At 36.2% G+C, this 12,320-nt stretch overlaps 1 protein-coding gene across 1 annotated transcript in view; it reads right to left on the bottom strand.

The window, feature by feature from the left end:
* The window catches only part of OTOGL (otogelin like), a 64,093-nt gene extending 52,317 nt beyond the window's left edge, over positions 1–11,776 (bottom strand). Inside the window, exons 1-13 of the mRNA XM_053463662.1 lie at positions 11,708–11,776; positions 9,778–9,847; positions 8,837–8,935; positions 7,840–7,994; positions 7,339–7,460; positions 5,997–6,202; positions 5,218–5,342; positions 4,339–4,445; positions 3,625–3,731; positions 2,904–3,029; positions 2,145–2,253; positions 1,154–1,200; positions 473–618 (exon numbers count right to left, since the gene is read on the bottom strand). Coding sequence (XP_053319637.1) covers positions 473–618; positions 1,154–1,200; positions 2,145–2,253; positions 2,904–3,029; positions 3,625–3,731; positions 4,339–4,445; positions 5,218–5,342; positions 5,997–6,202; positions 7,339–7,460; positions 7,840–7,994; positions 8,837–8,935; positions 9,778–9,847; positions 11,708–11,776 — 1,488 coding nt within the window. The remainder of the gene's footprint in view (positions 1–472; positions 619–1,153; positions 1,201–2,144; positions 2,254–2,903; positions 3,030–3,624; positions 3,732–4,338; positions 4,446–5,217; positions 5,343–5,996; positions 6,203–7,338; positions 7,461–7,839; positions 7,995–8,836; positions 8,936–9,777; positions 9,848–11,707) is intronic.
* Positions 11,777–12,320: the final 544 nt, after the last annotated feature.

The following is a 12,320-nucleotide window of genomic DNA, read 5'->3' as shown; positions in this document are numbered from 1 at the left end:
AATGAAAGTGTGACAGAGCATAAAAGATCATAAGAGACTAAAGGAGTGTGAATTACAACAACAAAAAATTCCGAATGTAAAAACCCGCCTCCTGATTTTTATCTGAAACAAATGGGCAGGAAACGGAATTCGTTGTCTGAAAACCAATGGTAAATGCCATTTGCACAAGTCTAGAAATTAGTGCAAGTTCATTCAGACTTAAGTCTTATTCACAATGATCTGTAATGCTGAAAATAAGATTTAGCTTCATAATTAAAAATAAACCTGCCCCTGTACAGGTTATATTGTTATATACAGGTTGCCTATATCTCCCATCTCCTAATTTTTTGCCACAATCAGCTTTCCCCAAAGAAATGAACTAACGTCAACACAAGATAGCACTAGCTAATAAAATTCCAGGGAAACAAGTTGGTGATTACCAACATTATTACAAATTATTGCCTTAAAAAGAAGGTTGTCGAACTCTTCTTACCTGATCACAAGACGCCTTTTGCAAGGTGATGGTAAATTTATCTTTTCCAGTCCCTTTCACAAGAATATACTGACACATGCCCAAGAACGTAAAGTAACGGCCATCAAAGGTTGTGAAATGAGAGTCTCCAACTACTGAGCATTCAGCTGGAAAAATACCATACTTAGTCAGATATTGGTGACATAGTTTTTAACTATACTTACACCTTATAAATCTGGGAAGAGGTGATCTGTTTGCATTTTAAAAGCATTGATTATCCCCTGCTGGGCAGACAATTAGAATGAGTGTGTATATTAACATGTAGTGCGTGTGCTGGTGTTTGGGGTTATCATGCCTGTGCATGAGTGTATGGTGTTAGCATGTGTATGTGTATGCTATAAGGTGTTAATGTTTGTGAGCATGATGTTAGTATGTGAGTGTAATGTTATCGTGAGATAGCGTGTCAGCATATGGTGCTGGAGTGTTAAGGGTGGACCTAGGGTTAGTGGCAACTGGAAGGGTGTATTAGTTGTAGGGGGGCCTTGAAGACATCCTGCACCCAAATTCTTGTTGTTTTCAAATTTGTTTAATATCAGCAGCTAATCCAATCTACTTAAACTATATTCAATTTCATTTTTAAATTTTTTGTATTACAAATTTACAAATTCTATACAACAACAAAATGTAAGTAAAGAAATTTACCTGGACATTCATGTTCAGTGCAATTCCAAATACCTCCAGCACAAACACTGCGAAATACAAAAAAAAATGTTTTCAAACTGCCCAAGTTCAAAATAATACAGTAATTACAGTATTTTTTATAGATCTGATTTTAATAAGGCTACAGCTATCTGTCTATTTAACTATCTGTCTACATGAAAAAGATCTTGCCATGAATGGAGTGAGTTCCATTTGGTATCCAGAAACTGCATTGCAACTGCTAAGCGACTTCAAAGAAGGCAGGAAACAATGTCATATTCAAGTCAATAGCCTGGTTTCTCCCATGTTATAAAGCATGTGTTTTCGGGAAGGACCTTCATCTACATATTTCCTAGGGTGCTTTAAACCCCAGGGACATGCCTGATTAAGAGACCGGTAAGGCTATTTAAAAGTACATAAAAGACCTACATCTGCAGCAAAATCAGTTGTCCCAATAAAATCTGTCCCTCCAACTGCTGCACAATATTATGAGATTCTAGACAAATAGTGATTATGATAGGAAGCATTACAGTCCAAAGCAGTTGATGTGAAAACTAAGGGCAAGCCCTACCATAGTAGGTGTCGTGAAATTCAACTCCCATACTGCTCAGAATAAATGGAAGCAGAGGAAGTACCTTGCATGCCATGTTCACCATGACAATATGGTTGGCACAAATAGGCAAGCATCTAAAAGATTCACATAATACTCATTTGATATTATTTGTAGCTTTCTAGTCTAGTAACAATAGATGTTCTATTTTCTCATGTCTGTTCTTAAATGACCTCTTCTATACCGAGAGTACACCTGTTATCCAAGAAGCTGTAACAAATTAGCAGAGTCAGGAGGTTGCCTGGCACAGACTGGCACTGTAAGTATTAAGGGATTATGAACATGATAGATTAAAACAGTAGAAATATGTTAATAATAGAAAAGAGCCAATTTTTCATCTTTTTGTGATTGTTGCATTTACAAAGAATAATAATCAGTAGTTACCACATGCTGCATTCTTGCTCAACCTTAGAACCTGCTGGGTAGGCTGTGCCATGGTAGATACATGGGCAGCTACTCACTGGAACACACGTGCCATTGTCCAGAATAAGACCTTGGATATACATATGAAATACAAGTAAAGAACATTCAATTTAAACAAAGTAGGGTTTATTACCATTTTTAAGCTAGGTATTTGCAAAAAGAACAGAACATTTGTAAGATGTCCTTTGGTACGAGTATAATTAATTTCCTAACCTTAAGGCAGAGTGGAACAGATGCTCATCTGGCCTTACGCAAGGTACATAAAGCATGGTCACTTTTCACAATATGTGGGGCACAGTCATTATATGCCACCCTGTTTGCTGTGGTCTGTGGCAGGGACCCCTACTTATGCAGTAGTTTAGGATGTTACCTTGTGGATAATCCCTCCATGCATTAGGTCAGCTTTAAGGGACTGTATATGTAACCTGCCACCCAAGAGATTGCTGATCTATACCCTGTTCCCTGCAGTGTGAAAGTAGGAATAACTTCAAGTTCTATTCTTCAAAAATATATATGATTTTGGAGATATTAGGTGCCATAACTTATTTTCCACCTGTTCACCACTCATAGCATCCCTACTCAGGTATTTTGACATGTTTGTTGTGGAATCCTAAATGTCCCAGAACAAACAATCCTCCCCAGCCAGTAAAAATACCCACTGAGCTAGCCTGGCATTGTGCAATATACATGGCTTGATATAATTTGCATGTAAAATATTACCATCTGGGCAGTAACAGCCATCAAGACAATGCAGGTTGCTTCCTAGGCATTCTTTTTCATACGTGCAAGTTGGTGGACAACAGCTAATACAGTCTCGGTGAACGAAGTTGTCTTCACACTTTTCATCTGCAATATATAGAATATATATATATATATAAATTGAAATAACATTTTGCTGATATATTTGAGCCAAAGAGGTTATGTCACCTTTCAGTTTGTGGCCTCATTATTTTGACCTTTAGAAACTGCGTGCACTTCAGTTTTTAAAACTGCATACCTCCCAATTGTCCATTTTTAGGAGGGATAGTACCTTTTTGTGGCCAAATCCAAATGTCCCTTTTCCTCTCCTGTCGTTCTTATTACAGAGTTCAGAATGTTTGCTGGGTAATGGGTATACCACAGCCTTAAAAGTCACAATAATGTGTATAGATTTATGTGTATAGAACTACTATAAAATGGATTTGTAAATTAAATGATGTTTATAAATGCATTGATCATGTTCTAAATAAAGAGTAGGTCACAGAGTCACCTAAAAGACCTGTCTATGGATACAGCCCAAATCCATGGCCAGTGTTTGTTATAGCGACTGGAACTGTTTCCATATATATATATATATATATATATATATATATATATATATATATTCAACATGTACTAATTATGCATAGTGAAAGTCATCGGATCGTGCATAGTAATATGTAACATTTAAAATCATACATACTGCATGCAGGAAAATCATCCCTCCAGTCACGTATTGGGAAACCAGAATGGGAACATGAGCGTGCATACTCCATTATAGCATGACAGTATGTTTCTTCATCATCATGTCTAAAGACACACAAAATAGGTACACAAAAATGTTTTTATATAGCATAATCTTTAAGAATGAAAGTCATATATCGTGCAATTAAATCATAAAATGATGAGTATTTAACTGTAATACATTTACTTACTACATGTTCTACACATTAAAAAACAGGTTGATTACTTGGAAAGAGCCCACAACTTTTTTAAACAAAGTTGATCCAATCATAAAATCATTAAAAGAAAGTGATCCATGAAGAATAACGTTGGAGAGTTATTTCATCAAGGCTGGTTGGAGGACATGCCACCAACCAAAGCACCATACATCGTGTTACCGATTTTTCACATGTTTAAGCAATTAATTTATTCCCATCTATCTTGGTTGTCTTCATACTTGAAATATGAAATATACTTAACAATCAGCTTTAAAATATGGTGCAAATAATACAGGCCTGAAACCCATGCCTAAAACCATGAGAGCCTAAACTCGGAAATACACTCAAGCTTGTTCTAATACGTAATAACACATTATGGACCTCTTAGGTCATAATTTTAGGGGATTTATTTCTTTCAAGTTCTATTTACATATGTTCCATGCAGCAGAACATCTCAATTTAAGTTTGTCACTTACTTGCAGAGGTCATTCATACAGCTGGCGATATAAGGATATGGATCTATAGTCTCATGGCAACTCAGAAAAGGGAACTGTAGTAATACTTGGCATTTGACGAACACATCCTGCATATAAATCACAGAGACATACGTGGAATATTCACATAATTCACATAATATCGCATTAACAGTGCACTACTCTTATATTATCCCATGTTATGGCTACATGGAAATAAGTAACCTCCTTGCACATTAGTTAAAGGGATTGTCATTGTCATGTAACAGTTATCATTTCTAAACCAATTGATTAAAACTATCAATAGCTTTTGTTTTGTTTGTCAATCAGTATAATTATTTTGGGAAGTATTTAGTATTTAGCATAAAAGAAAAAAGGAAACGCACTTAAGGTTACAGGGTTACCCCTCGGACTGTTGCCCCATTCCACTAAAGTGCTGTCTAAATGCTATCTTTTAACAATAACAAGTTACAGATCCACTTGACAAAGCAATATCCTGCAATTAATGTATGGAAATAAGGAGTCTAAACCTATATCATTAATCACATATTAGGGTTTCATCACTAAAGGGAGTGTTGACAGGACAGTTTGCGGTTATGTTCCAGCTCATTTATTTTACTTTTCATTGCTGTATAAAGAGCCAGCCACCGCATGAAGAGCATGGCCCAATGTATATAATTCATAGAAATCACAGAGTTTCTTACAAATTGAGTTATGCATGACAAAGGGCCAGCTCAAGATAAACTTGCTAGCTTTGGCCCTTCATAATGAATAATAATATAACAACTCATAATGAAAGGAGAGTTCAAACCACAACTCTCCTGCAAATTCTCTTGATGTGCCTATCCCATACAACCCACTTAAAAGTTGATGTTGACTTACCTCATGAGTTGTTTCATGAGAACATGGGTTAGGGTAATCAGGGGCAGTCAATACACAGGTGGGTTCCTCTGGGGTTTCGATGTGCCAGCTGTTTGCAAACATGGCAATATCTTCTGTAAATTCCCCTGCTGTACATCAAAGTGCAGTATTAGCACAGGAAGAGAAGACAACTCGTTTCTGGTTTTATCTCCATGTACTCGTTCCAGTTAGTATCATACTTCTAATGCTAAACTAAATACCCACAGACAATATGTTTACGACTAATGTCTCCCAGTGGTTCCTGTCACAGTTTTATTTGTTTGGATTAGTAATAATTGAATACCAGTTTGGCACATTGCTGAACTGCAATGAAAGTAAAACACACTTGAACAGTAAACTTGCAAAGAAGCTTCAGTTTTAGTGGTTTTCACAGAAATATTGTTTCTTGAGAAGGTAATTATTAGGTAACAATAAGAAGTTGAAATCCTTCCTTGATTTTTTATACTGTTTAGTAACCAATTACACTATTGTTATTTTTAAAACCAACAAAATCAATTTAAACCATTGTGAAATCAATGAATACCCCGGGGTTCTGAAAACCCTACAAAGAGTTTACTTTCTCTTCAGTGAAGTTCATGGTTTCATGCCTGCTCGGATGTCACCAGTAAAGTGAAATAGAGACAGTAATACAAGCTAAGGTTTGCTTTCAAACATACGTCCATTTTACACAAACACTGGGGTTCTGAGGAAATGCAAAAATATTCTTAAAACTCACTCCAGCTGCCATCATCTAAACTTACTGTGCTGGATTATCAGGTCATCTGACCAATTGCCATTAAAATTTCCACACAGGCCACAGACTTTTCCTTTATGATCTTCTGTCAGTTTAATATATACCCCCGAGCCTCCGTCCCACGCAAGGGAGAATCCAAAGGTCGTTTTTACGAGAATGTAATCAGCCAGCCTCTCAATGAAGACGTTCTCAATGGTCTGGGGGAGCAACAATCTGCCAAATATATGAACATTACAACACATCTTAGTAACAACCAAACGCAAAATGTAACTTTATGTCTGTCTTACGATGTCCATGAAATATTTGAATGGAGAGTGTTCAGGAGGAATACAATTGTGTGAGGAACATCCAAACCTACTAACAAGGTAATGATGGTGAAGACAGTTTAATGTCAAAAGTCATACACCATGGCAAGGCTGAGCACAGCAACAAGACACAAGGTAGTTATACCATATCAAGGTCTCTCCCAGGCACAAAGGAAAAGGCAATGTTGAGGAACGCAAACACAGTGGTCAGCCACGGAAACTTGGTTCAGCAGATGAGACACATCATGCTTACTTCCCTTTGCAATCATTTGATGTCCAGCAGGGCCATCATCTCTGTATTGGCAGAAAACAGTGGGACCCTGGTATACCCACCTTCTGTCCAGAGAAGTCTGGTCAGAATTGGTCTTGATAGAAGACTTGCAGCCAAAAAGTCATGATGTAGAAAAAAAGGCCAAGCGACTCAACTATTCCTGAAAACTGGGGTGAAGAAAAATGGCAGCAGGTGCCCTGGACTTAAAATTGCAAATATTTGGTTGTAGCAGAAGGCAGTTTGCCATGAAGCATGGTGGAGGTTCCTTGCAAGTTTGGGGCTGCATTTCTGCAAATTGAGTTTTGATGTGGATTTGTACCGAATTAATGGTCTCTTCAATGCTGAGAAGTACAGGCAAATAATTATCCATCATGCAATACCATCAGGGAGGTATCTGATTGTCCCCAAATGTATTCTGCAGCATGAAAATGACCCCACACATTAAGTCAAAGTCATTAAGAACTATCTTTAGAGTAAAGAATACTGGAAGTTATGATACGACCCCACAGAGCCCTGACCTCAACATCAAGTCTATCTTGCATTACATGAAGAGAGAGAAGCAACTGAGGGTACCTAAATCCACAGAAGAACTGCGGTTATTTTTCCAAAACATTTGGATCTACCTCCCAAGTTCCTTAAAAAATTGATGCTGTTTTGAAGGCAAAGGGTGGTCACACCAAATATTGATTTCATTAAGATTTTTTTTTTCTTCTGTTCACTTTTTGTTAAAGGATAAAAATACACGATTAGCATGTGTTTAGAAGATTCCTTACCGTATACCTCCCTTTCTCACTTCATACCCAGAGATGGTAATGTCTTCTTGGCTTGAAAAAAACATACTGATAGACCGTGGGCATGAGTACACAGAACCATCACAGTGAGGACTGTTGTGAACCTTTAAAATTAGAAAAGAGCTTAAGAATTTGGGCAGCCAAAATTGACTATGGAATTTACATTTCAAACTTTCATTTATTGATGCTGCTGTAAATAAGAATTATCCTTCGATCTCTTATAGAAGACCATTAAACATTGTCTCAATACCAATCATTCAAATGTTTTCTTACAGTATGCATGTAACACACATTAATTATCATTATTCAGACACAATAAGTAGTAAGCCTGAGAGTTCCTTGTTGTCTAGAAAAATGTCTTTTTAGTAGCCATCAAGGTCTATACTGTTGTGTTGATTAAACCTTATGTTTAACAGCACGATATAATAAGACTATATAAGATATATAATATTTCACAAACTATAACTAAAAACAAACACATACCCAAATAGTATAAAGAGGCACTGTTTCACTGCAATCCCTGGCAAAAATGTAAGAGCAGTTTCCAGGAAAATAAAAGTAGATGCCATCAAATGTTTCAAAATTGTACTGGCCCCATGATTTGCAGATCCCATCTCTGTCTCTGCCTGTGTTTGGGACTATGAAAAATAGTAACACATTTTAGAAACTTGGTGCAAGCAACATAAAATCATAAAATCTCGAAACCAGTGTTTCCCTAGCATCAAGTAAACAATTAACAATGGCGTAGTCTAGGTGCCAAAAAGATTTCAAGTAAAGATTTTTTCAACCAAATGTTTCAAGACTATTGGTAAGGATGAGTAATTATTAGGTTTGTGTTAGTCACTGCAAATTTCCAAAATGGCTAAAAACTGCTACAAGCTAATAATATGAGAAATCAATAACCATACAATGCAATATTTAAGGAAATTTAGCAAATACGTTGCAATGAGTAGCCATGACGCACAAACAAATGAATATTCCATACCTGCTATTATTCTGATTCTTTGAAATGTCTCTTACTGGCTTATGCGGAAAACGTGACCTGCCAAACAGCTTATCTAGACCTTTATCAAGTCTTCCCACTATAATGTTTTACTCAACGTAAGTTATTCAATAAAGGGGGAATCTGCAAGTGAGTTTCCAGGAGATTTTTTTTTTAACTCATCAACTTCACTTTACATCATAGAGGACTGGGCCCAATCAGCTTCTCCTGCAGGAAAGGTTGAGCTGACCCTGTATAATGCCTATTTTTCCTGCTTCAGGGAATTAAACTCAATATAGCTATACTTTTCTGTGAATGATTGAAATTGTACTCTAGAAACAAAAAGAGTGCATCAGGATGCCTCAATATACTTAATAAAATTATAATTCGTCTTAAGTCTTAGAAAAACTCCCCTAAACAAACCATCTTCAAATGTATCTGGTAGCTAAATATCCTTCAAAAAAACTCTGGAAGCGAGCTGGTTTGTGTAACAATTACCAAACTGGCATCTGCGTCCTTGTGCCTGAAAGGTCTCGCAGTCACATTCCCCAGCCTCCGTACAAATTGCTCCATTAAGGCAGCCATGAGGGCAGGAATCTGCGGGAAAGCAAATACATTGTAGAGTGTCTGTTTTCTGATTTCTTGCTATATTAAGGGAATAAAGGAAGTAATCGAATCATTCCTGAGACATTTTCAAAGGAGACAAACCTGAAAAATAACCCTCACTGTCCTTCATTGCATAGACTCTATCAACACCAAAGCAATCCAGGCTTTGAACAGATCTACCAAGTGGATCATTCTTCACCGTGAGATTTATCTATCAAACTGCCGTTGAAGCTCCTGATGTAGGTCTAGTCTAATCTGAGTCCTAGTTGATCCCATACTGTCTTCCATATGAACCATGATCACGATTAATTTGTATGAAACACCAAAACTGCGGTAGGCTTACTAGATCAGGGATCTGTTCTGCTGTACCATTAGTTCTCAAAGTGTGTTTATGTTATTGTCAATATTGTATATTGTCAATTTTAATGTTATCGGCCAAATTCACTGTTGTAATAACACTGCAGAATCTGCTAGTGTTCTATAAAAAGTTTGCTCATTTTTTAATAATATACAAGGTGATATTTCCCATATTTTTTCAGAGAACTTCTTGAATCTATAGAAAATCAAATAGTTTGTAGCTGCATTATCAAAACCATTTTAAATGCAAATTAAGATTATTAGATACATGTTATTATCAAACATTTTGAACATTTTGAATAAGCAACACAGTGACATGCATAGAAAGCCTAGGTACAAAACGTAAACATAAAAAGAATAAAGTTATGGTGTTCTAGAAATTTGGATGACTCTAATAAGGTCAATAACCAGGAAACCAGGTTTGTTTGCAGGTATATTATAAGTCTCTATTTGATGTAAAATAAGCCAGCACTTGCCTTCTTTTGGTATTTGGACTTCTGTGAGAACCCGATGAATCCGAGCTCTGGAAAAGGGTGTTCCATAGTCCTGTTACAGCAAAATCGGATAAACAAATAAATAATATTCAATAATATCAGTGAGTGGCCATTTTCCATAGCTATCTGAATATCACATGTTTTTTATTGATACCTACTGCATTAAATATTTTTCATGATTATATTTGAAACATTGTTTAAAAAATTTTTTTATATATATTTATGTTCCACCTAAGATGTAGCAAACACTTTGTGTGTTTGTTTGCACTGACAGTTTGAATGAATGAATCTACTAGTGAATTAGAAAATTGTGACAAGGAACTTCTACAACCTATAGTTTGATGACACACACAAGAAAATCCTGAGATACACGCTTACAGGAAGGCAGCCAGCTTATCAGTAACATTTGTATTTCTTAAAAAAAAATGCCAACTCAGCAACAATTCGTTTTTGTTTATAAGGGTAACTCGTATTGTGTATTTAGGATGGTCTCCAAATAAAGATTTGTTTTATGCAATGTCAACTTTTAATAAAATGTCTAAACACATGAAATTAAGTGAAATTAAGTAATATCTGTCATTAAAGTAAAATGTATTCTAAATAATAATAATTATTATTATATAAGTCCAGTATTTATATGGTGTTCAACAAAGTAGGGTAAATCTTTTGTAAATTTTACCCCAAAACACACACTTTCTTAGTTGTATTAGCTGTATTATATATATTTTTTTTTAATATCAGACACAATATATTCAAGGCTATGAAAATAGCTACAATTAACAATGTGATGCATTCTCTGGTCCAATGTTAGATCTATAGGAAGAGTGAAGTAGATTTCAACAGCTGGCTAAGTGAGACAGTCGAAGTTTGAAAACCAAAGCAGGTATCAAAAACGGGATTGATCCTGCCCGCGCTTTTACCTTTCTCCGTCACGAGACAAAGGCTTCATTGTATGCCTAAGACTCGGTTCAGAGGCAAGTTTTTCTCTCGAAGGTATAACCTACCTCTGCTGTTAAGAGATCTCTTTTCTGGCGAATTGCATTAAACCCGTTTCTGGAAGAAAACAAAAAGTATCTTGTATTTTGAAAGGTCTAGGAGGAATCTGAATAAGCTATTCCTAGGGGAAAGAGGTTTTTTTTCTGATTTCCATCACCTATCAAAGAGGCCTTTCTTGGGTTAACATTTAAAAGGTAACTTGTATGTGCACAATCTCATCTTTCACAATTGACGAGAGCTTCACAGATCTCTGAGCTGGAGAATGAGCTGCTTGCATTTGGAAAGCACCTTGGATTTTTTTTTTGTTGGCTCCGGACAAAGTCAGCCTCTATTTCATTTTAACTAGACTTTGTAACATTTTTGTTGTCCGAAAACCTTCCAGAAATGTTCTACACGAAGCATTTGGCCACAAGGTCCATTTGCCAAGACATATTATTGATTTCATTTTATGATGTACATAAAATGCAAATAAACACCGAAAATAATATTTCTATTTCTAAACACAATAACAATGCATTCTCAAGATATTGTTTTTTTAGTATGACAACAAAAAAATCTATCAAACAAATAACCTTCAAATTGCATTCTGCATGGAATCGTGTTGTGTAGAACTACTGTCACGCCACAAGATTATCCATTATTCTTGTTATTCCAGCCTAATCAAATAAGTCATTTGCAATCATGTCATTAATTAATGCAAGAGGGTCTGCTTGAGAATTGCAGCTCTAATTATGCTTTATTCGTTATTATACATCGCCAAGGGCTAACCCTGCTGAGCATCTCTGGCAAGAAGAGCTGCGCTGACCCTGTATAGAGCAGAATCCATCGGGTAAGGCGACCTTCAAGAATTCTCACCGATTTAACTATGCATTCGTTGTGCAGAGCAACTTTACCTCTTCTTGCAAAAGAAACTCACCAGGGTTGCCCCTTCTAACACATGCTGAAACTGCATCTCTCCTGCAAACTCTGACTTTAGCGAATACATCTCTCAAATTGTGTTCTATAATTACTGGATTCAGCCAAAATGAGATAAATCATACACTTACTTTGATGTTGTTTCTTTCGGAGTTGAAGGTGATGAGAGGGACCCTAGAAATAAAAAATGTAATTAGATTTCATCAGTACAAAAAGTAAACACTTGTTTCTTTAAAGAAGAAGTGGCAGTTTAATTTCTATTTAGCTGCCCAGTGTCTAAAGGTGATAGCTCGCTAAAGGGATGTCTGAGTATCAACATATTGTGAGAAACCTTGTTATTTGTGTGATAAAACATTAGTATTTTTAAGAAAGATTAAAACAATCATGCATAAATATAACACAACATTCCATCTTGACATATAACATTCTACGTTTAAAGCTGTAAATCGGCTCTCGAAACATCAATTTTTGGCTTTGACAACTTACCTATGAACCAGGGCAGTAAAATACACAAGAACAGAGTGCTCCCAGGTTTCATCAACTGGAGATTTCCCACAATGTTCATCTCAGTTTAACTTCGGAGCCGGAATTGCATCCAAATAACTGACCTTTGT

The sequence above is a fragment of the Spea bombifrons genome, chromosome 4 (genome assembly GCF_027358695.1).
Source record: "Spea bombifrons isolate aSpeBom1 chromosome 4, aSpeBom1.2.pri, whole genome shotgun sequence".
Classification (NCBI taxonomy): domain Eukaryota; kingdom Metazoa; phylum Chordata; class Amphibia; order Anura; family Pelobatidae; genus Spea; species Spea bombifrons.
Note: the sequence above shows the minus strand (reverse complement) of the source record. Positions and strands in the feature narration are given on the sequence as shown.